This window comes from Hippopotamus amphibius, chromosome 3 (assembly GCF_030028045.1).
Source record: "Hippopotamus amphibius kiboko isolate mHipAmp2 chromosome 3, mHipAmp2.hap2, whole genome shotgun sequence".
NCBI classification, from domain to species: Eukaryota; Metazoa; Chordata; class Mammalia; order Artiodactyla; family Hippopotamidae; genus Hippopotamus; species Hippopotamus amphibius.
The window spans coordinates 128324493-128348861 of NC_080188.1; the positions used below are offsets into that span (position 1 = coordinate 128324493).

At 55.3% G+C, this 24369-nt stretch overlaps 1 protein-coding gene across 4 annotated transcripts in view; it reads left to right on the forward strand.

The window, feature by feature from the left end:
- LRP5 (LDL receptor related protein 5) overlaps positions 1 to 24369 on the forward strand; it is a 114275-nt gene that overhangs the window by 28609 nt on the left and 61297 nt on the right. For all 4 annotated transcript variants that reach the window (XM_057726535.1, XM_057726538.1, XM_057726537.1 and 1 more), the window contains 4 exons: positions 1712 to 2108; positions 8703 to 8900; positions 13986 to 14182; positions 15117 to 15248. In XM_057726535.1, coding sequence (XP_057582518.1) covers positions 1712 to 2108; positions 8703 to 8900; positions 13986 to 14182; positions 15117 to 15248 — 924 coding nt within the window. The remainder of the gene's footprint in view (positions 1 to 1711; positions 2109 to 8702; positions 8901 to 13985; positions 14183 to 15116; positions 15249 to 24369) is intronic.

Here is a 24369-nt window from a genome sequence, read left to right on the forward strand (position 1 = left end):
CAGAGATGCTGATTCAGAGAAGAAAGTGAAGTCAGCGTAGGGGGTTCTCAGGCCTGAGCTGGGTCCACCCCGGTGCGGGGACGTCACAGGGCTGTGGTGTGCACACCTGTGTCTGTCTCTTTCTGGGGAGAGGGTCAGCTTAGCAGAGGGCTCTGTGACCCCTGAGGTGAGGACCCACCCAGGTTGGTCCTGCCTTTGCCAGACGAGAGGGGAGGCATCTCAGGAGCCTCTCCGGTGGGGCGGGATTGCTGGTCATCCATGGTCTGGTGGTCGGCAGGGCCCTGGCGATGCTGGAGGGACAGGTGCTCTGGGGCGCCTTTCGCCCCGCATATGCCATGGGGTGTCTGTTTGCAGTAGCTTTGCCACCTTGATCCATGTGCCTCCGGGTCCCGTGTACGACTCTGCCCACGAAGGCCCCCTGCCCCCCGTCTTCACGATATTTCCTCCTCTGAAGGTCTGGACCCTCCCTGGTCCTGGGCACCATCCCCTCATCCACTGCCCTCTGACCGGCCGACCTGTGACCCTCACAGGGCACTCGACTGCCGGCCAGGCCTCCGGTGGTGGGTGTCACTGCCCCCCCGCTCCCCGGAACCGCTGGCTGGCGGGGACCCAGACCCTCCGGGCACCCCACCCATTCCCTTCTCACTTCCCATGGGTAGAGGTGACTCCCTGTCTTGAAGTTGGGGTGCTGGGGGCTGGGCAGGGAGGATGAGATGCGCTGGTAGTGCAGCTGCCGAGTGCTGACCCTGGGCAGACAAGCCGTCCTGGAGGGCAGGGTCCACTGAGGCCCTCAGCATGTTGTAGCAGCTGGGAAAACAGGGAAACTTCCATTTTTAATTTAAAAAAAAACCTTTCTGTTGAAGTAGACACACACAGAAAAGTGATGCGTTCTTACAAACTAAAGACACCTGTGCAACCAGCACCAGACGGGTGTTCCCGAGTGTGGCACCTCCGGTGTGCTGTTGACCTTCGTTCCTCTCGAAGCCTCATCTTCCCCTTCTGTAAAATGGGCAAACTGTCACCCACAGTCCAGGCCTGTGTGCCGAGGGCTCAGGGGGCTCAGAGAGGAGCCCACCCAACTCCGTGTGCTGAGTGTGGCCTGCAAAGAGCTGTCAGGCTCTGATGACCCCGCGCTCTTTATTATCTGTTTGTACTGCTCGGGGCAGGGAGGGGTGAGATTAGGGACAGGTGTTCTCTGGTGGCCATCTCCTCCTTGCAAGAGGTCAGGATGCACAGCTCAGATGTAGCTGTGGCATCCTGTTGTTTTGATTTTTGCCGTGTCCCTTCCGGCCACAAAGAACTGTAGACGCGACATAGTGATGGTGAAGGTGGGAGTGGTGGAGCCCCAGAGCCGGTCCTGACCTTGAACCCTCTGCACGTCCTCCTGTCCTGCACAGGAGGGGCCAGGATGTGAGCCGGGTGTGCGCCCCGGCAGCGTGGCCTCGTCGTGGCATCCGTGCGCGAGGTGGCAGGAAGGGCCGCTTGGGCCTGGATGGGGCACACGGTGATTTCAGGAACTACAGCACTGTTTGTGTGTTGAAAGAGCCTCTGAGTGGGTGGCTGGGCCTTCCTGGCGGTGGCCGGGGATGGAAGGAAGGAGCCGGGAGCCTCGGGCACGGGCTGGGTGGGGGCCAGGGGTGGTCCGGGCACCTCGCCCGCCTGTTCCCACGGCCCAACGAGCGGTCCTCACCGTTTGCTTCTGCCCCCACAGCCTCACCGCTCCTCCTGTTCGCCAACCGCCGGGATGTGCGGCTGGTGGACGCCGGCGGAGTCAAGTTGGAGTCCACCATCGTGGTCAGCGGGCTGGAGGACGCAGCCGCGGTGGATTTCCAGTTCTCCAAGGGCGCCGTGTACTGGACGGATGTGAGCGAGGAGGCCATCAAGCAGACCTACCTGAACCAGACGGGGGCCGCCGTGCAGAACGTGGTCGTCTCCGGCCTGGTGTCGCCTGATGGCCTGGCCTGTGACTGGGTGGGCAAGAAGCTGTACTGGACCGACTCGGAGACCAATCGCATCGAGGTGGCCAATCTCAATGGGACGTCCCGGAAGGTCCTCTTCTGGCAGGACCTGGACCAGCCGCGGGCCATCGCCTTGGACCCCGCTCACGGGTAAACCCGGCGCCTCTCCTCCCTGGTGCGGGTGGGCGGGGTTGTGGTTTCCCTCTTGAATTTACTTGAGCCCCTGTACTTTTGCAGAGCACACCTGGCAGTCTTAAAATGAGCTCACCCTGCAGAATTTGTTGTTGAGAGTGATTTCCTCTTGATACCCTGTAGTGTGTTCTTGTCTTTTTAAACTCTCTGCCTCTGAGGCAACTGACATGGTTGGCCGTGGATTTGAATCATTAAATATCTTGGATGTGTGTGTGCCCGTGTCCGAGGAGGTGCGGGCGCCCTGACAGGTAGAACGCGCACCTTTCACCTCCTTGATGACTGCATTAACTGAAAACGGGCGGAAAAAGTGAAACTCCTTGTCCCAGAATGGAACTTGCTGCGGGGTGGTTTCTCTCGTGTCTTCCGGAAGCCCTCTGCTCCCCGCTGCTTCCCAGGCTGGCTGAGCTCACGTGACCTATGAAGGCTCAGGGCCCGGCCACGAGTTCCAGGTGGGGTTTTGTGAGTGGCGGTAAAGCAAAGAACGTAACGCAGAGCTGAGGCTGGGATGGAGAGATTGTGGGCCGACGGCTGAGCTGGGCCGACGGCTGAGCTGGGCAGCTAGGCCATTGCAGACTTTCCTGAGCGGGAGCTGTTGGCTCAGTCGCCCTCGGCCCTGCGTCCCCTCCTGCTGCCTCCTGGGAAGGACACTCTTGGCGCTGGGCTGCATCAAGCCTGCTGGTTGAGCCGGACCCGCTGCTGTGTCTGCCCACTTCTCTGCTTTTCAGGTGTCAGAAACGGCTGCCAGGCATCTGGAAGAGAAACACCACGGGACCCTGGGTTCTGGTCCCGATGCCCCCCACTTGCTGTGGCCCCGGCAGTGCCCTCCCCCTGCCCTGAGGAGGGTGGTGACACTGGCCGCCGTGCCTGCAGCGCGGGCTGGAGGGGCCTCTCAGCCCTCCTCGGGGTGGGTGGAACCAGGGTCGGGAGGCGGAGGCCTGTCCTGCCAGGGCTGGTGCATGGGTAGCTCTGGGGAGCACCCTGGGTGAGGGGGAACTTTGGTGGCCAAGTAAACCTCCTTACAGGGGCTTCTCGGTGTGCTGACTGAGAAAGCACCCTTGACTGGCTTTTGATGTCAGGGAAGAGCTGGCGCCTTCTGGAACTGCTAGTTTAAAAGCTGAGTGTGTGTGTGTGTGTGTGCGCGTGCACGCATGCGTGCATGCATTCCATTGGGAGGGGCTTGGCACTTGGTTGGGAGGTGCTTGATGCTTGGTTGGGAAGTGTTCAGTTGGGAGGTGCTTGGTGCTTGGTTGGGAGGTACTTGGTGCTTGGTTGGGAGGTGCTTGGTGCTTGGTTGGGAGGTGCTTGATGCTTAGTTGGGAGGTGCTTGGTTGAGAAGTGCTTGGTGCTTAGTTGGGAGGTGCTTGGTGCTTGGTTGGGAGGTACTTGGTGCTCGGTTGGGAGGTGCTTGGTACTCGGTTGAGAAGTGCTTGGTGCTTAGTTGGGAGGTGCTTGGTTGAGAAGTGCTTGGTGCTTAGTTGGGAGGTGCTTGGTGCTTGGTTGGGAGGTACTTGATGCTCGGTTGGGAGGTGCTTGATGCTCGGTTGGGAAGTGCTGAGTTGGGAGGTGCTTGGCACTCGGTTGAGAAGTGCTTGGTGCTCAGTTGCGAGGTACTTTGTGCTTGGTTGGGAGGTACTTGATGCTTGGTTGGGAGGTGCTTGATGTTCGGTTGGGAAGTGCTGAGTTGGGAGGTGCTTGGTACTTGGTTGAGAAGTGCTTGGTGCTTCGTTGGGAGGTGCTTGGTGCTTGGTTGGGAGGTACTTGATGCTTGCTTGGTTGGCAGGAGCTTGATGCTTGGTTGGGAAGTGCTGAGTTGGGAGGTGCTTGGTACTCAGTTCAGAAGTGCTTGGCTTGGTGCTTGGTTGGGAGGTACTTGATGCTCAGTTGGGAGGTACTTGATGCTTGGTTGGGAGGTGCTTGATGCTCAGTTGGGAAGTGCTGAGTTGGGAGGTGCTTGGTACTCAGTTCAGAAGTGCTTGGTGCTCGGTTGTGAGGTACTTTGTGCTTGGTTGGGAGGTACTTGGTGCTCGGTTGGGAAGTGCTGAGTTGGGAGGTGCTTGGTACTCAGTTGAGAAGTGCTTGGTGCTCGGTTGGGAGGTATTTGGTGCTCGGTTGGGAGGTACTTGGTGCTTGGTTGGGAGCAGTCTTCTTCATGTGCACACCCAGGCTGGCTTTGCCTGTAGCATCCGTAGGGGTTTGTCTGTCTCTGGCTCTGGCTTTTCTTATTAAATGTTTGAAGTCTTTTCTGGTCTTGCCTCTGAATTCTGCCCCCAGATCTTGCTGGGATCACACCCCTGCCCCCGGGACGGAGTTGATCTTGGTGTTGACACTCTGGGCAGGGTTTCTGAGGCCCCGACCTCTCCCCCACAGCTCCCTCTGCCCCAGTAGTGTGTCTGATGCGTGATGGAGTGAAAATGGTGGTGCTGCGTGTCCCAATCACCAGATCGAATGACGGTGGGAACGCTGGACTCTGGTCCCAGGTTCGTCTGTGCGTGTGGTGGAGGTTAGCAGTGCCCACTCTATCCCCTTAGGCACTGTGGCCCAGGCAGGGAGGACACCAGACCAGTGCATAGGGACTGTGGCCAGCACCCCCACTCTCGCCAAATCCTGGCCTGAGTAGTGGTCCTTGGTGTGAGTTTGAGCTGAGTTTTGGGGGCAGGACTGCTGTCCCGAGAGCAGGGACCCTGGGTTTCATTCTCTGTCCTGGCCACAGACACGAGGCTGTAAGGAGCAGCACTGCCTCCTCCCGGCCCTGTTGGAGCCTCTGCTGTCTCCTTGTGTCCTCTTTTTTTGTTTTTTTGGTTTTTTTTTTAATATTTATTTCATTTATTTCTTATTTATTTATTTTATCTTTGGCTGTGTTGGGTCTTTCTTGCGGTACACAGGATCTTCATTGTGGACTCTCTAGTTGCAGCGTGGGGGCTTCTCTAGTTGTGGCGTGTGGGTTTTCTCTCTCTGGTTGTCACGCACAGGCTCCAGGGCGTGTGGGATCTGTAGTTGTGGTGCGCAGGTTCCAGAGTGTGTGGGCTCTGTAGATTTTTGCAGCACGTGGGCTCTCTAGTTGAGGCGAGTGAGCTCAGCAGTTGTGGTGCACGGGCTTAGTTGCTCTGTGGCATGTGGGATCTTAGTTCCCCGACCAGGGATCGAGCTGTGTCCCCTGCACTGGAAGGCGGATTCTTTACCGCTGGACCACCAGGGAAGTGCCTCCTTGTGTCCTCTTGTGATGCAGCCTTTCTGCCTTACAACCAGGGTCCCTTCTCTTATGAGGGGATTGTGCCCTAGACGTCATCAGGAGGGAAGGTCTCAGTCTGAATGTCCACCTCAGGATGCACGTGACCAAGAACCCCTAGCCAAGAGGGCCCACGGACCCCAGGGCCTGGACTTGGTCAGTTTCAGCAGCGCGGTTGGCAAAGTGCAGGCAACCAGCAGCACAGGCCCTTGTGGGCGGCAGAGCAGGCTCCGGGGAGGACCCTCTGGCCCTGAGGACCTGGGGCCGGGAAGACAACAGTCCAATACTGGGGGGGTTGGCCCAGGCCTGAACCAGCCCACAAGGGGCTGCAGTGGCTCCTGGGTCACGAGTTAAAGCCAGGCCAAAAACCCAACCCCCTCTTTAAAATGCAAAATGGCCCTTCCCTAAAATAACACACAACCACAACCGCAGCCCGCCTCTGCCCTCTGCACCGAGACCAGGCTGGAGGGCTCTGCTTCAGGAGTTGATTTTCCGCCGTGGAACTTGGCCGGGCCTGTGGCAGCATTCAAGGCTCTGCACAAGCACGTCCACGCCAGTCGGGCTCTGGGAACGGGGTGGCCTGCAAGTTCCCCATTTAAGGAAACCGGCCGGGGCTCTGTTATGAAACCCGGGGGAAGGAATTTGAGCTATGCTCCTGCAGAGGCCCTGAGCTGGCACATTTTCCGGCCTTTCCCTTTGGCCACCAAGGAGCATGCAGGGAGCGCGTGAGTGGATGGAAGGCTCCGAGATTGATTCTGCTGATACCCTCTGGGCAGCCGGCGGGAGGGCTGGGCTCTTCCCAGGCTGCTGGGGGTGGGAAAAGCACAGGGAAAGAAAGGCGCCCACACTAGGCTGGTGGGAGCCTTTGCCGAGCTGGCCGATGGTACTCGCGAGCCCCGGGTACCCAGAGAAGTTCACCACCGTCCCAGGCTGGGGATGGGGGGTGGTGAGTCAGATGGTGCCCAGGCTGTGGCCTCAACCAGAGGACCGTGCTGTGCTCCTAGAGCTTGTGACCTTGGGACAGCGCAGCTTAGATGGTGCCCAGGCTGTGGCCTCAACCAGAGGACCATGCTGTGCTCCTGGAGCTTGTGACCTTGGGACAGCACAGCCACCTGTCCAATGGGAATAGTAATGCCCGCTTTCCCTGCATCACTTGTCATTAGATGCAAAGGAGCAGGTGTAAGAGGCTTTTTGGTTAGATGTTCCCAAGTTCTCTGTCTCCACAGGGGCTGGAGAGCAGGGGAGCTTGGCGACAACAGTGGGGTACAGTTGGCCCCTCGCCGCATGTGAAGCCCCCACGAGCTCATCCTCATCGTCTGTCACAGCCTCTCTAGCAGGTGGCAATAGCACCAGCTCCGAAATGACACGCCTCTGGAAAGGCCGCATGGCCCCACGAATGGGGATGGCCCTCGGAGCTCTGGTCTCGGGGGAGGGGCAGCTATGTGCGTGTCATTTCCTCTCTCCTGCTGGACCGAGACCCCCGAGGGCAAGGCTGGGCCTGTTCTCCCCACGTCTCTGATGACTTTGCTGGCCCCTGGTGAATGGCAGCTCAGGGTTTGCTGAAAGGGATGAGGTTTTACCTCTGAAGATGTGGAGGCGGAGAGCAGGGGTGGGGGGGGGTGGGGGTGGGGACTTGATGGGTGTTAGAAGCAGCTCCGAGGGAAGCACACCTATGGGCCCGGGGTACTAGGGCGTCTGGGAAGTGACCTGTTCTCACCCCCACTGCGTCCCACGGCCCTGCCGGGCTTGCACTCCCCTCCCCCGCAGGCCCTCCCCCAGTGGCACAGGTGGTTCCCGGGAGCCCCCTGCCCTCCCCTTCCAGGCTGACTCCCGTCTACCTTTCCTGAAAGCAGCCACGAAGGCTGAGGGTGAGGGGCTTTGCTGATTGCTCAGGAGTGATCTGTGCTCACCCCAGGAGGGGATGTGGGGGCAGCCACACCACCTGGAGAGTTTCATGGCCCTCGAGTCGGGGAGGGGGTGGTCCTCAAAGGGAAACCCGGGCACCGTCCCCCTTCTCTGCAGGGACACGCTGGTGCACAGAGTGAAAGAGGTCTGCCACCCTGTGTGTCCCGTGGCTTGTCCACAGCTGACTGGTCGGGAACCCAGGGGACTCACGCCCTCCAGGCTGGTGTGGTTCCCCTCCGCTCTCCACTGAAGAGCCACACTGAGCGGGCGCCCTGCCTAGACATCTGGGCGCTGGTGGGGTTTGAACCCATCCCCCCGGATGCCTGATGTCAAAGCATTCTCTCTGCTCACGTGATGGGACATCAAATAAGGAAGCCTCTAAGGAGGTGGTGATTTCTGGCTGGAAACTCTGGGAACATGGTTCACCAGAGCCGAATCACCCACAGCCCACCCAGGAATAACTGCTGTGTTTCACTGTACACCTCACCTACACGTTGTCGTTTTTAATAGACTTTTTTTAAAAAAGCAGTTTTAGGTTCACAGCAAAATTAAGGGGAAGGTACAGAGAGTTTCCACATACCCTTGTACATTTAATGCCTTTTGACAAAGATTTCGTGTCACATATCCACCACTGTGGATACAGAATCGTTTCGCTGCCTTGCGGATCCTCTGGGGTCCATCAGTTCATCCCTCCCCAGCCCCTGGCAGCCCCTGATCTTTTTCTGTCTCCCTAGTTTTGCCTTCAGCAGTGTTATATGGTGGAATCAGCGAGTATGTAGCCTTTTCATGTTGGCTTCTTTCCGTTAGTAACATGCATGTGATGTTCCTCCGTGTCGTTTCACAGTTTAATAGCTCATTTCTTTTTAGCACCGAACATTCTACATGTTTTAATTGCCTTTTAGAAGCTCATTTACAGCATTTTCATAATAGCAGAAAATCAGAAGCAACTCAAACATCCAATGTGGAATCACTTAAATAATTTACCATGCTTTATTGCCCTTAAAAGAACAAGGAAGATTTCTATTAGTAAGAAGAAGAGTGTACCCAGAATATATTGCTAGATGAGAACAAGTGGAAACAAGTATATTTGATTATCCAACTTGGATTAAAAAGTAATATCTTACTGGGAATTCCCTAGCAGTCTGACGGTTAGGATTCTCTGCTTTCAGTGCCGAGGGTGTGGGTTCGATCCCTGGTTGGGGGGCTAAGATCCCGCAAGCCCCGTGGCCAAAAAAAAAAAATTAATATATTACTAACTGCTTAGAAAGCAAGTCGGAAGTAATAACACCCCAGGTTCTAAACGTTGGGTGAGATCTTAGGGCAAATTCACTGTCTCTGTTTCATACGCTTACATTCACATAGACAGAAAACAGGAAAGAAAAATGAGCTTTCCCTCCTCGCGCCTCTGTCCTCCTTGTTAGGTACATGTACTGGACAGACTGGGGAGAGACACCCCGGATCGAGCGGGCAGGGATGGACGGCAGCACCCGAAAGATCATCGTGGACTCGGACATTTACTGGCCTAACGGGCTGACCATCGACCTGGAGGAGCAGAAGCTGTACTGGGCTGATGCCAAGCTCAGCTTCATCCACCGTGCCAACCTGGATGGCTCCTTCCGGTAAGTGCCGCTGGCTCTGAGCCCCCACCTCCCCCACGGGGCCCCCGGCCAGTCCCAGCTGGGCGTTGGCTGTTCTTTCCCAACCCAAGCCAGTGGTCTCTTATCTGAAACCCTGGGGGCCTGAGGCCTGCAGCCGCTTCAGAGCTGAAGTGAGTAACAGTGCACACACCACGTCTGACATCCCACCCAAGCCAGGTCTGGAGTGGCATTTGCATCTGTTTTATGGCAAAATGCAGAATGTGCATTCTAAGTGGGATCGAAAAGGCTAGAAAGAGCCCCACATCCGTGTCCAGATTTTGCCACCAAATGAGTGACAAACTCTTTCAAATTTCAGACCTCTTTGGACTTTAGAATTGCAGATAAGGGACTGTGGACCTAAGGCCCAAGGGTCCGACGGGGTTGTGAAGAGTTCTCTGCGCCCCTTCCTCCCCCTGCACTAAGCATCTAGAGGCAGAAGCACGGTCAGTCTTGTGGTCACTGCATTCCTGTCTTTCCAGAGGGCCTTACACGTGGTAGGTGCCCAATAAAATAGGCTGAATGAATGAATGAATGTAAAGGACTTTTTCCTTGCTTTTTAGAGCTTTCTGGTTGGCTTAACTTAATAGCCCCGCTACTTCATGATGCTTTACATGTGGGAACATCCCCCACCCCAGGTTCAGGTGAAGGGCAGTTTATTCATTGACCAAGTACTGCCTGCTGACTCTGTGCCAGGTCTTGGCGATCCTCCTGGGAGGACAGACCCCAGTTGTGCACTTCAGGGCTCCTGGACCAGGCGGGGAATGTGTGGGCACCAAGGGCATCGGTGACACTGCGTGGAGAGGACTCGGTGGCTGGATCTCTGCAGACACAGGCAGACGCCAACTGGAGCAGACTTGAGGAAGTGGCAGGTTTGCCACATTTTTTCCAGGCTGTGTGCAATAGTCATCTATTGCTGTGTAACAAAATACCCCAAACACTGGCAGCCTGAAACAGCAAACTTTTGCGGGGGCATCAGGAATTAGGAGTGGCTTTGCTGGGTCGTTCTGGCTCTGAGTGTGTCCTGAGGTTATAGCCAAGCTCCTGGCTGGGGTTTCAGTCACTGAAGGCCCAACTAAGGCTGGAGGATCCACTTCTAATGTCACTCTCCTGGCTGTTGGCAGGAGTCCCTCAGTTCCTCTTGGACTTCTTAGAACTGAGCTGTGTACTCTGGCTGATCTGCAACTTTCTATCCCATTGTCCCTGGGAGCACCGACTGGGCTGGAGCCTGGTTTGAGATTTGGAAAGTGTAGCAGCCTGGGGAACCATGGTCCTTGGAGAGCTGAGTGATCCAGGCAGTTATGAAGAGTGGACATTAGAGTCTAGAGAGGCTGCAGGCTGGGGGTGCCCTGGTCAAAGGATTGTGATGAGGGACAATGAGGATGATGGTGGCATTTAAAACATGGTGGTGGTGATGGTAGTGATAGTGGTGGTGATGGTGGTGGTGACATGATGGTGTGATGGTGGCTAACCCTTCCATAACACTTGCTATTTGCCAGGAAACTTGTCAGTTCATTTCACGCTCATACCAACTCTGTGAAGTGTTTGCTGTCATGATCTCCTGTTGTGATGTTGCACAGAGAGGCACGTGAACTCGCCCAAGGCCACACAGTCAGAGCCAAGGCAGGAAGTGCGGCACTGTGACTCCAGGGCCCCCTCTCAGCCCCTCTTCTACCTGCCTCCCCACCGGATCCTTCTGGCTCTGCAGGTGGCCAGTGCTCCTTATGAATGTGCCCAGGGCCGTTCAAATGGCACATGACCTCCTGGTAAAGAGGGTGAGCACTGGAGCAGACAGACCTGCCAGGCCCCTCTCAGCAATGGCTGTGGCTGGGTTGCTTCACTGCTCTGAGCCTTGGGGCCTTGGCTGTGAGTTGGGGGTAGTAATGGTGCTTGCTGAAGGTACTCACAGGGTCCACGCAGCAGTGCACTTAAAGTTTGGTGCACGGTGTGTGGACACAGTAAGTGCTCATTGAAGGTAGCTGTGCTTGGGGTGTTCCTGGGAGGCAGGGGGGGCATGGCTGGAGCTGCATCCAGAGGGAGGGGGCGTCCTGAGAGGAGGGGTGAAGTGGGTGAGGTGAGCTGAGTCCTGGGACTTGCTTCCCATGGGGCTTCCAGCCAAGGCAGAACTCGGGGAGGAGGAATAGCCTGAGATGTGATGGGCCTCTGACTTCTCGGTGACATTGTGGAAAGCAGTTTCATGGTTCCTCTGGGTGTGAACATTGAAATAACGTAGGGTCCAGCAATTCCGCTCCTAGGTGTATACCTAAAAGAATTGAAAATTGTATTGAAATAAATACTTGTACACAGATATCCGTAGCAGGACCATCCACAGTAGCCAAAAGGTAGAAGCAACCCAGTGTCCACCAACAGATGCGTGATGGACAGATAAACAAGATGTGATGTATCCGTACAGTGGAGTGGTGCTCAGCCTTAACAACGGAGGAGCACGGGTGGATGCCACGCCGTGATGGGCCTTGAAGACGTGCTGCCAAGTGAAAGAAGCCGACACCAAAGGCCACATGTTGTGTGACTCCATTGATGTGAAAAGTCCAGAACAGGCGAAGCCTCAGGGACAGAAGGCAGACGGCAGCTTCCAGGGGCTGCGGGGGGAGGGGAGATGAGGAGTAACTGCTTGGTGTTTTCGGGATTTTCCTATGGGGAGGGAGATGTTTGGGAAATAGCTGGAGGTGGTGGTTGCACAACATTGTGATGTGCGAAGCAGCCCTGAATTACTCACTTTGAAATGGTCAATTTCGTGTTATGTGAATTTCATCTCAAGCCATGTTTTGTTTGTTTGGTTTTGGTTTTTTATTGAGATATAATTGGCAGCTAACGTCTTTATTTCAGGTGTATGACATGGTGATTTGTTGTGATTTGTTATACGGGTATGTTGCAAGATGAGGGCCACAGTAAGTTTAGTTAACATCCATCAGTATACAGTTACAATTTTTTTCCCTTGGGATCAGAACTTTTAAGATCTACTCTCTTGGCAACTTTTGAATATACAATATTGTTAACTATTGTCACCACACTGTACATTACATCCCCAGGACTTACTTATCTTGTAACTGGAAATTGGTACCTTTTGACCCCCTTTACCCATTTTGCCCACCCCCCACCCCTGGCAACCACTAGTCGTCTCTGTATCTGTGAGTCTGGGTTTTTAATATTTTTTTATTGAGTTGTAATTGACATGCAGTATTATTATGTTAGTTTCAGGTAGATAACACAGTGATTCAATTATGACTTGATCACAATAAGAACAGTTAACCGTCCATCACCAAGCAACGTTATTACAGTATTATTGGCTGTATTCCCTATGTGCACGTTATATACACCCACTGACATTTATCTTGTAGCTACCTGGAAGTACCTCTGATCCCCTTCATCTATTTCATCTGTTCCCCCCATCTCCTCTTCTCTGGCAACCACCTGTTGGTTCTCTGCATCTGTGAGTCTGTTTCTCTTTTGATTTTTAGATTTCATATGTAAGTGAAATCATATGGTGTTTGTTTTTCTCTGATTTTTTTTCACTTAGCATAATACTCTCCAGGTCCATTCATCTAGCCACAAATGACAAGATTTCATTCTTTTTTATGGCTGAGTAGTATCCCGTTGTGTGTGTCTTTTCTTTATCCATTCAGTTCATCTCTTGATGGACACTTAGGTTTCTTCCATACCTTGGCCGTTGTAAATAATGCTGCAGTGAACACAGGGGTACATATATCTTTTCAAATTTGTGTTTTCATTTTCTTTGGGAAAATACCCAGATGTGGAATTGCTGGATCATACAGTAGCTCTATTTTTAGTTTTTTAAGGAACCTCCATACCGTTCTCCATAGTGGCTGCACTAATTTATATCCCCACAAACAGTGTACAAGGGCTCCCATTTCTTCACATCCTTGCCAGCATTTGTTGTTTCTTGTCTTTTTGGTGATTGCTGTTCTATCCTTCCTCTTCTATTTTTTCGGAATAATTTGAGAGGAATAGGTATTAACTATTCTTTAAATGTTTGGTAGAATTCAGCTATGAAGCCGTCTGGACCTGGACTTCTGTTTTAGGGGAGTTTTTAGATTACTGATTCAGTTTCGTTACTAGTTATTGGTCTATTCAGATTTTCTAGCCCTTCATGATTCAGTCTTGGAAGATTGTATGATTGTAGGAATTTATCCATTTCCTCTAGGTTGTCTAATTTGTGGACATGTTCATAGTATTCTGTGATCCTTTGTATTTGATAAATTTTTAAAAAAACTCACATCAAGGAAACAAACGAGGCAATGTCAGATCAGATCAGGAAAGAACGTGAGTGTTTGGTTTCCGGTTGCTCGGTGATACTTTTTGAGCGTGACTGTCTCCTAGGTGCTGTGCCAGGGGCTGAGGACATGGAGGTGACCACCCCTCCGGCAGCCCCCGCCTCAAGAAGCCTGTAGTGGGGCGAGGGTCATTAAATCAGTTAATTGCAGGCTACCAGCTGTGTAAATTACGATTCTATTACCAGTGTCCATAATCTCATTAAAAACAAGTTCTCCTTTGCTGGGTGTTAAAAATACACAGAAGAGAATAGTTTTTTTTTTTTTTTTTTCACATAGATACAGATTTAATTTGCTTTGATAAATAAATTATTGGCATTCTAGGAATGAGCAAGTATCAGTACCTTTAGTCCGACTTGTATTGAGTTGTTAAAGCATCAGGGCAGGACAGGTGCGCTTGTCATCAGCTGGTTGTCCCCAGGTGTGGCTTCCTCCTTGTCACTTTTCTTCCTTCTTCCTTCCCTGTGGGGCACTTTGCCAGCAACCCCCATTCCGGAAGCAGGTTAAACGGGGAGCAGCTGGATATGCAGGGGTCCCCACGTTACTGTCAGGCGGGAGGCTGGCTGGGTCTGCAAGGTGTCCTGCGCTCCCTGGTAGAGGGTTCCCTTGGATGCTCTGGCCTGGTCTCATGCTGCTCCATCACCGTTCCCATCGTCCTGTGTGATGTCTATGGGTCAGCAGTGACGATGGAAGGCTTTCAAAACGGGGAGCGTGATGGGGACCCTCTGACAGCGTCTCCACCCACCTCCACCCCCCGCAGGCAGAAGGTCGTGGAGGGCAGTCTGACGCACCCCTTTGCCCTGACGCTCTCCGGAGACACTCTGTACTGGACAGACTGGCAGACCCGCTCCATCCATGCCTGTAACAAGAGGACTGGAGACAAGAGGAAGGAGATCCTTAGCGCTCTTTACTCGCCCATGGATATTCAAGTGCTCAGCCCGGAGCGGCAGCCTTACTGTAAGTCAGGGACTGGGCTGGGGGTGGGGGTGGCTGGGAGAGGCCCCTTGGCAGAGCTGGTGTAGGGGGTGCTTCAGGCAGGGCCCTGCCTCATCGGTCCTCGGGGGTGGCAAAGGGATTCCCAGGGAGGGTTGTCCTGTTTCCAAGGCCCAGTGGAAGTTACATATTTACTCATGAAAAATCTCCAAGTCAAAGGTCTCAGCCTGGGGTCCCCATGGGGTTGTGGCAGGGGTCCCTGATGGTGAAAAGCTCCTGTGACAGGCAGGAGCAGGGGGGCCAGGGCCTTGAGCTCACCCACTCCCACAAGGACCACCACCTGTTCTTACAGGGACCACCATGGAGATCACGGCGGGGGGCGGGGGTGGATTCTGGCCTCGGTGCTGTTGTACTTAAGCGTGGGGTCCCGGGGTGGGGCCCTCTGGAGCTGTTTTCTGGGGAGAACATCGTGGTCCTTAAATGCAGGTGGATTCAATCCTTCACATTTCATGGATACCGCCCTCTGCCCCGTGCTGGGCAGAGTGAAATGCCAGAAGTATTTGTCAGTTCAGTTGCACGTTGGTCGTGCAAGAGCTTAGGAGGAAGAAAAGCACTGTCATCGGCTCCCAGAAGCTCAGCCCCGTGGCCAGGTGTGGCCACCACGCATCTGTGCACAGCCCAAGCATGTCGCAGAGATGAGACAGGCCTCTGCTCCAGGACCTCGACCCAGGGCCGCACCGTTACCACACGGGCAGGTCCTGGGATCCTGCCCGGGAGGGCTGGACACGGCCTCTGCAGAGGAGGTGTCCTTCGAGGGGGCCTGAAGAAGATGGGGTTTCTTGTGGTAGGAGATCGGGAGGAGGGGGCAGGGCAGGGAGGATGCCCACATCGGGAGTGGTGGGTGTGGGGATTGAGGGCCCGTTCCGGAACCTTCTCCCACCTGCCCTGTTTCCCCCAGACCACACGCGATGTGAGGAGGACAACGGCGGCTGCTCCCACCTGTGCCTGCTGTCCCCGAGGGAGCCTTTCTACGCGTGCGCCTGCCCCACTGGCGTGCAGCTTCAAGACAACGGCCAGACGTGCAAGGCAGGTGAGCCGGGGAGCGGCTGGCGGGAGGGGCGGCCGCTGGCCTGGGTGCCCCACGATCTGCTTTCCTCTGGGAGGGGTTCACGCGGTCCGGGCTCTGAACGTTGGCAGCCGAGCAGCTGGGATTCAGGTCACATCTGGGCTCTGCTGCCCAATGCGTGAGCGTACAACCTTGGAACTCAGGTTCCCGTCTATAAGATGAGGTCGTGCTGGCCAGGAAGAGACCCTGAGTGCCAAGCACACTGCCGGCGTGCGCGATCGCACACTTAAAGCTGACCATCGAAAACCGCTAAACCAAAACTGTGTTTATTAAACCAAAACTGTGTTTATTGTAATGAGAGCAATGGTGTTAGAAAGTGTGAGACAAGAGGCGCGTGGCAGACACATCCTCCTCTCCTCCCGCCCGTCCAACTGCTCCCGACGCGGCAGCACCCCAGGCCCTTCCAGGAGCTCGAGTCTTTGCTTTTCTGCTTTTTCATAAGTGTTGATATGGAATTTATAATTCATACTTAATCCTTGCATTCGTGTGGAATCTTCGTACTGTAATACCGCCCCCGCCCCGGCCCCCCACTGTGGAAACTCAGGTTGCGAACACATCCTTTTGGGTTTTTTTTGCCTTTGGCTGTGTTGGGCCTCCGTTGCTGCGCGCAGGCTTTCTCTAGTTGTGGTGGCTTCTCTTGTTGCGGAACACGGGCTCTAGGAGCGTGGACTTTAGTAGTTGTGGCATGTAGGCTCAGTAGTTACGGTGAACACGGGCTCTAGGAGCGTGGACTTTAGTAGTTATGGCTTGCAGGCTCTAGAGCGCAGGCTTATTGTTTTAACACAGAGGCTTAGTTGCTCCACGGCATGTGGGATCTTCCCGGACCAGGGATCGAACCTGTGTCCCCTGCATTGGCAGGCGGACTCTTAACCACTGCGCCACCAGGGAAGCCCTGTGAACACATCCTTAATGGGAGTTTTCTTTTGGATTCACTGAGTTCAGCTGACTTCCTGCCCACCCCCAAGGTGATTTTGTTTGCTTTAGGTATTTTTCCACCTCTTTATTCTCCCCCTTGATTTTTAGGCACTTGCTGTTTCAAGGACTCGTGCTATTGTTAATGGAGTGTCACCCTTCTCCGTGGTGCTGTCTAGGGGTCTTTACTGCCAGGTGTGGAGTTCAGGGTGTGCTCTCCCAGAAATGATGTGCGTCCAGGAAACAGCCTGTCCCTGGGGATGTCCAGGGCCCAGCACAGCCGGGCGGCACTGGAGCGGACTCTGGCCTGGCTGGCGAGGGGGCTAGTGAGAGGCAGCTACAGGAAGCAGCTGCCCTGGGGCCAGTCCGCCCTGGGGGCAGAAGGGAGGAGCATTAGCAGAACTTGGACCTCGATTTAAAACAAAAAGTTTTGGATTGCCCTGGTGGCACAGAGGTTAAGAATCCGCCGGCCAATGCAGGGCACACAAGTTCGAGCCCTGGTCCGGGAAGATCCCACATGCCGTGGAGCAACTAAGCCCATGTGCCACAACTGCTGAGCCTGAGTGCCACAGCTACTGAAGCCCACTGGCCTAGAGCCCATGCTCCGCAACAAGAGAAGCCACTGCAGTAAGAAGGCCACGTGCTGCAACGAAGAGGAGCCCCTGCTGACCTCAACTAGAGAAAGCCCGCATGCAGCAACCAAGACCCAACACAGCCAAAAATACATACATACATACATACATACATAAAAAACAAACGTGTGCTCGTTGCTGGGGATAAGGCAGGTAAGGAGACTGGCCTACGTCCTCACCCCTCACAGAGTGTACGCACTAGTCCGGGTGGGGTGGACAGGAAGCCGGCAGGCACATAAATGAGTAAACTTGTTACAGGTTTGGGTCAGAGCCATGAGGACATGTCTGAGGAGCTGAGATGGAGAATAATGTATGGGGGGATGGGGCAGGGGGCCGGAGGGGACTGGCTGCCTGGGATGGATGGCCAGAGAAGGGCCTTCCCTGGAGACACCATTTAAGCTGAGACTTAAAGGATTAGCAGGGAGGAAGGAGAAGGAACAGTGAGAAGGGACAGCCTGTGGGGCTCCCCTGAGGCAGGAGTCAGGTGATGTCCGGACAGACCTCACATGTGTTTGATCTGTGTGGTCACCTGGGACCCCGAGTTCAGAAGGGCCCCGGGCTTGGTGTTGTGCTCCATTGTCAGCTTGAAATGCTTAATAATTTTTTTTAAGATCTTTTAAAAAATCAATTTATTCATTTATTTAGGGTCTTCATTGCTGCGCACGGGCTCTCTCTAGTTGGGGTTAGCGGGGGCTACTCTTCATTGCAGTGTGCAGGTTTCTCATTGCGGTGACCTCACGTGTTGGGGAGCACAGGCTCTAGGTATGTGGGTTTCAGTAGTTGTGGCGAACGGGCTTAGTTGCTCTGTGGCATGTGGGATCTTCCCGGCCCAGGGCTCGAACCCATGTCCCCTGCATTGGCAGGTGGATTCTTAACTACTGTGCCACCAAGGAAGTCCTGAGATTGATTGATTGATTGATTGATTGATTGATTGATTTGATGTGGACCATTTTTAAAGTCTTCATTGAGTTTGTTACAACATTGCTTTTGTTTTATGTTTTGGTTTTTTGGCCATGAGGCACGTGGGATCTTAGCTCCCCAACCAGGGATCGAACCTGCACCCCCTGAATTGGAAAGCGAGGTCTTAACCACTGGACCATCAGGGTGGTCCCCTTAATAATTTTTGAATAAGGCGCCCTGAGCTTTCATTTTGCAGTGGTCCCTGCAAATTGTAGAGCCAGTTCTGCTTTGTGTATTGGAGTGATAAAAGGGAAATCTGGAGATAGTCTAAATATTTTGAGGTATCTTTCTCTGCTGTTTGTCCATGTGTGTCCATACATTTCACTTGACATTGTTGCAGGAGGATCTGTGATGGTAAGACGTATGTATGCTTCAAAAACATGCGTTTCAGTGCCTGAAGAATGTTTTATCAAGTGGGCGTACCTTTGAACCGTCTTTCCCCCGTCAGACATTTCTATTCTATTTGTGTTTTTGCAATTTCCGAGTCATGCTGTTATGAGTGGGCTGGCTTGGGGCCTGGGCCTGGAGCTAGAGGGGTCTGGATCTGGTGTCTGTTGCTGCCATTGATGGGTGCTGTCTGCCCGAGCCCTGTGTTGGATCGATTGGTGATGTCTGCTCTGGGAGAGGGAGGGGATGTAGGTATGGTTGCCGTCTCTGACCTCTCTGGGAATCTGGAGCCAGGCTGTGTGTGGACTTCCCGGGAAGGAGTCTGATGGACACAACCCCCCAAAAGGTGGATGACGCAGTAGTGCCTGCCTCGACGGGGGACCTTGTGCAGCCTCTTTTGTTAAGGGGCCCCGTGAAGCTCCACACATCAGAGTTCCAGGAATGGGGTGTGGGCAAAAATGGGGTGGAAACCCCCACAGAAGCCCAGAGTCACAGCCCAGTGAAGTTGCACAGCCGGAGAAGCCTGGAGTTCCAGAAGCGACTTGCCCAGGCTACCCTGGGGTACAAAGGGCTGTTGGTCATCTGGGGTGGGCGGTGTCCGGGGCCCTGTCGCTCTGTGCCTCCTTTCCTTATCTGTGAGCTTGGGGGGGGGGGTGTCACAGAACACCCCCTGCCAGGGAAGCTGTGGAGGACACCCAGTGCATTAATGGGAGTTGAAAGTGCTGTACAGGGCACCTTGTGCATAGTGGATACGCAGCATACGGCAGCCATGCCCACCATTCACACCATTGGCATCTCATCAGGCCCAGGGGCTAGGCTTGCCTCCATTGTCCAAGGGTCCTGCCACCCGCTGGGGGAGGCCCGATTTCCTTTCCAACTAGAAGAAGCCGGGGGTGTAGGCTGCTTTCGGGTTCCCAGCATCCCGGGAGCTGGAGCCTCTGAGCTCTGGGGACCGCCGCCTGGGGCTGAGCCCGTGGAGAAGATTTTATTTCCTCTGCAGGCATTACCTGCGGGGTGGGGGGTGCATATCGGAGGCGGCCTGGGGTGGGAGGGCTTCCTGGAGGAGGCAGTACCCCGGGGCTGGAAGCTCGGCAGTGGGGAGCTGACACCGACACCCATGGAGGGGGTGGGGACGGGGATTAGCAGCAAAGCCTGTCCTTCCTGTCGGAAGCTGTCGGGTGGTGGAGGGGGGGTACTGAACCAGTTCCAGCCTCTTTCAGGAGGACGGCCAATGCGCAGATTCCCTGGGATTCAGCTGCTGGGGCCACCTTCCCTAGTCTTTTCAGAACTGTTTTCGCTCCCCCAGCTGTGAAGGACACTTTTACAAATAACCCAGTTGGAGAATGCCAAGCACGCACAAGAAGAACGTTTCTGTTGTCATTCCTAGGGGCCCCTGCTTGGGTGGGAGTGTGGGGCCACGCGGGGGTCTGCACGGAGGCAGGCGAGGGCCGTCTTCACACTGAGCCTGCATCCTGCTGTGTTTGCTCCAGGTGGCCGTCTAGGGTGTCAGGTCAGAAGGAGGGAACAACTGACGGAGAGACAGAAGCCGTGGGACAGGAGTCTTGCTTTGCATGAGAATGTGACCGCTGGGGTCCCGGTTTTTATAAGACTGGTTCCCACCCCACTCGCTTCCCACTAAGGCACTGGTTAGCTCCGGGGGTCAGTGGCAGCTTCTGTAGCTCCTGTCCTGGACCTGTTCGAAGTTGAAGGGGTCCAGGGGCGGCTGGGGTGGGAAAGGGTAAACAGAGTTTTCTAAACGTTTTGCTTGAAGTCGAGAAGAAACCCAGCAGCTTCTCAGAGCAGTTCACGGGTTTGCCCCCGAGGTAGCTTTCTGGAAATTCGAGGTGCTTCTCGAACCTCTGTCCATGTTCTTCGTCCAGAAGGACACGGCATGAGTGAGAAATGGGTTCTGTCCCTGAGGACCTTTCTGTCTGTTTGGGCGACAGACACAGTGATGGTTCTGTCAGTGAGGGCCGAATGGGGCCGAGGGCATCAGGTGTCACAAAAAGCGATGCCTCTACCGGCCAACTGGGGGCTTTAGGACACGAATCTCCCACCCCCCCAATTTCTATTCCTTGCCACAAAATATTATGTTAAAGAACAACGTTTGATTAAAAGGACACAATCCTATCACCTGAGCCTGGTAGCTGCTTGCCTTTTCTAGGGCAGTCTTCCAAGCTGCCCACGTCTGTTGGCGAGTGTAGTTTTGCATCCTGGTGGACATAAATTATATGTGGAATGTGGGTTCTGACTGCTGACGACGTGCAGGGTATCAGATGTGGGAGGTAGTGGCTGGTAACACGAGGGTAGCATGAAGAAAATGAGACACTGAATCCTATTGAATGTCGCTGGCAGGGCCCTGAGGACCTGGTGCACGCACCTCGCCGGCCGGAAGGGAGCAGTGCCCGTGGAGGACCGCCAGGGTCTTCCGAGGCCCAGTGTGTCCGGTGGGAGGATGGAATTCCGGGGCTGGCCGAGGAGGCCCTGGGATCACTTGGGGATCTCTTCTTGGCTGTGGAATCGGTGAGATCCAGTGTCCCAGGGAGGTGAATAGCCAAGGCCACACAGTGAGGGCTCGAGAGGTGGCCCTGGGCTAGAGGAAAGACCTTTGGGAAAGAAAAGACAGAAGTGGAAAAGGCTGTGCAGGTGTGACTTTCATCCAGGATGGGATATGTCAGAGGTGCCATTCATGATATGTAACATGGCTTTGGTCTGCAGCTGAGAGCCTGCCAAAGACTTTTGGGGTGGCGAGGAAGTTCTGTCTCAGGCAAACCCTGAATTTAGAGCTATTTTCAATCAAGCGATGGTTTTCAGTGTCCTCTCACATCCCGGCTGTGTGATCTTGGGAAATTGACTCAGCCTCACTGTGCTCCTGTTTCCTCAGCTGTCGAAAGGGATGATCATAGTACCTGATTCATGGGGTTGTTGAGAGGAAGGCTGGGCTGCCCAACAAACATGAGCCGTGCTTCAATTTGAACTTGAACTTGGAGCCAGGCAGGCGAGATGGCAGGAGAGCAGTTCTTCCCTGGACATTTGGAATCGGAAGTGGATATGGAGGCCAGCTGGTGCCGAGAGGAGCTGGGAGGGGGTGTGGGGTTTGGGGAGCCCTCCTCACACAGCCAGTGGGGGCGCCGGCCATGTGGTTCTCCTTTCTGTGGGATGAAGGCCGGTGCTGAGCTGGAGGGATTCTGGGGCAGAGGCAGGAGCCTGGCTGTGTTAGAATTACTGAGCCCCTCCTGTCCAGGTTCCCCAGGCCCAGCAAATCAGAGTCTCCATGACAAAGGACAGGGCGTGGGCGGCAGAGGGCTGCCTCAGCTCTGGACACGAGCCCCAGGCAGCTGCCGGGCAGTGGGTCGGGAACCACCCGCACGGCCGGAAACATCTCAAGATGTGAAGCCAGGGCCTCGGGCGTGACTTGTGGATTCCTGGGGCTCTCATCCCAGGCGTCTGACCTTTTAAGCTTCTTGGAGTTGAATTTGAAGACATTTTTGTGACGTGTGCGAATCCCATTTTTTCCTGATTTTGAGCAAATGAGAGCCAGCCCTGTGTAGGGGTCAGCGCCTTCCCCAGGAAAGCAGCTGAGAGTGGGGTGATGCTTGGATCCCAGCGAATGGGGGCCTGCGACGTCCCGGGGACGTGCAGGGTCCCTTGAGAAGCGGAGGATGGAGTGGGGGCCAGTGTGCTCGCCGCCAGGGGCCAGCAGAGCCGGGAGTCCCGTCAGCCCTCTGAGCTGCAGTGTCCTCGCCTGTGACGTGGGGAGATCAGAGGACCTCCCCCTGCTGGGGTGGGGGGGTGGGGGACACTCAGACAGGATGGGAGGCTTGGGACTCCCTGCCTCTGGGCTGAGGGGGCGTCTCATGTCCCATTGGCCCTTCTGGGTGGGGTGTTACCCACGGGCTCTGGGGTGCAGTGTCTCAGGTCCCCAGGGAGGGTCCTGTAGGTCCTGAGACTGGGAAGGATGTCACAGCATGTGGCCCCTCCTCAACCCTGGTTCTGCTGGGGGCTGGGTGAGACCTGGGGGCCGAGTGACTCTTGTCCCTGAGGCGAGCGGGGCCAGGAGCCCCTCCTGGGCCAGGCCGCGCGCCCGCATGCCCTCTGCCCTGCACCACTGGCCTCCCCGCCCCCTCCCTGGCAGCCGCGCAGACGGAGGTGCCCAGCTGGCTTGGTTTTCCCCATGTTTTTCTAATTATGTGGAATGGGCTAAAAACAGCAGTCGCGGGGCCTTATTTGGGAGTTGCCACCACCATCCAAGAGAGCCTCCTGCTGCCCTCAGGGGCCGGCCCTTTGTGGGACCTGCCCTGTTATTTTGACTTTTGTCCCTGTGCGCTCCTCACGCCCGGGGGCTTTGGGGCTGCGCGCCGCTCGGGGTCTGAACGACCCGGGCAGGTGACCCCTGGCCCCTTGTCCAGGGCATGTGGCTTCACCGCCCCGGGGGTGGTCAGGCTGTGCTGGGGTGTCATTTTCTGCAATCCCTGCCCGCCCCCCCCAGCCCTGCCCTGGCCTTTCCAGATGTGGCTGCCGTCGGGGCGCGTGGGAGGCGGGGGCTTGGTGATTTATGTCCGCCTGCTGTACCTCGCCAAGAAGGAGTTTTAACAGATGTTTGCGGGGACAGGAAACAGAAAGACGGCAGGGATGTGGCCGGCGGAGGCAGCAGGAGGAACAGAGGCGTCCCCTGTTGGGTCTGACGGGCAGACTGACAACTGGGCCCCTCACATCCATCCGTCTGTCTGGGAGGATTAGCCGAGGCTCAGGGCCAAGGAATAAGGGGTGCGTTTGTTCCCAGTGTGGCTGTCTTGTCACTTATCAGGGAAGTAGGTCGAAGGGAAAAGAAAGGAGGCCCTTGTGGCTAAGGCCGCCGCCGCCTGGGCTGTGATTGGCGTTGACTCTGCAAATAGAAGGCAGCTGCTGTTCTCAGCCATGGACCGTGAATTTTTAATAGCAAGAAAATCAGATTGCACAGTCCCAGGAAATGGTGTAACAAGCCCAAGCACTAACATTTTTTTTTTAAAGAAATTGAGGTATAACCTGCAGAGAATAAAGTTCACAGATTCTAAGTGTATGTTGTGATCACCTCTGACAGTTGTGTACATCTGCAGAACCACCACCGCATGCCAGATACAGAACATTTCCACCACCTGGAAAATTCCCTGGTGCCCTTGGCAGCCCCCTCCCCGCAGAGGCAGCCACTGTCCTGACTTCTGTCACCGCGGATTAGTTTTGCCTGTTTCGGAACGTCATGGAAATGGAACCACACAGCACGTGTTCTTTTGTGTCTGAGTCTGAAGACTAACTTTTAAATCTAATAGAAGAGGAGAGGGGAGCATGTCATATTCTTAGAAAGAGAAAAGCGGGACTGGGGCCTAAGACAGACGGCGCCTCCCGGGCGCGGTCTGCCGCGTGGATGCCCGTGTCCACTGGCTGAGGAGTTAGGCTGCGGCCACCCTGGTCACCCCCCACACTAGCCCCGTCCCTCCCAGCCTGTCTGACGGGCCCCTTGCTTCTGCAGCTGAGCCCAGCTCCAGTCTGGCCCTAGACTGACCCTGGAGCTCAGACGGCTCCCCTTGGCTTTGGAGACCAGCTCTGGGCTCTCAGGGTCCCGGTCCTGGTAGACACGCCCCCCTCAGGCTGCCCCACCTGGCCTCATGCCCCTCGTGCCGTCCCTGTCTTTGGTGACAGCTGCAGATGTCCCGTCTGAGTTCCACCGACTGCGTCCTTGTGCCTGGGACGTCTCTCCAATTCCGTGTGCCCTGGGGAGGGGACCAGAGGCCCCGGGGGTGCTGGGCTGACCCCTTGGGCTGCTGGCTTGTCACTGGAGAGAGAAGAGGAGGCTCTCCCTCACTCTTCAGCTTGTCTCCAGCCCAGCTGCTGAGCACCTGCCTCTCTGCCCTTGCCTGTGCTGTGCCGACGGCCTGCAGCTCCTTCCCTGTGGCTCCTTCAGGCCTCCGTCCAGACACTGCCCGGCCGCCTGGGAGGTGTGTCAGTCTCTGTTCCCAGCTCCACGAGGAGGGAGAGAGGGAGGGATTCTGGCTTCCCATGGGACCACCATCAGGCCCAGGGAGAGTGCCAGGGAAGTCCACTAGCTGCCTTCAAGCGCATTTGCTGTGTGAGAGCTGAGGTTCTTTGGTCGTCCTGGGACCGGGAACGACTCTGGTGACTGTGCCAGGAGATCCCTTCCTGGCCACCCCCAGGGACAG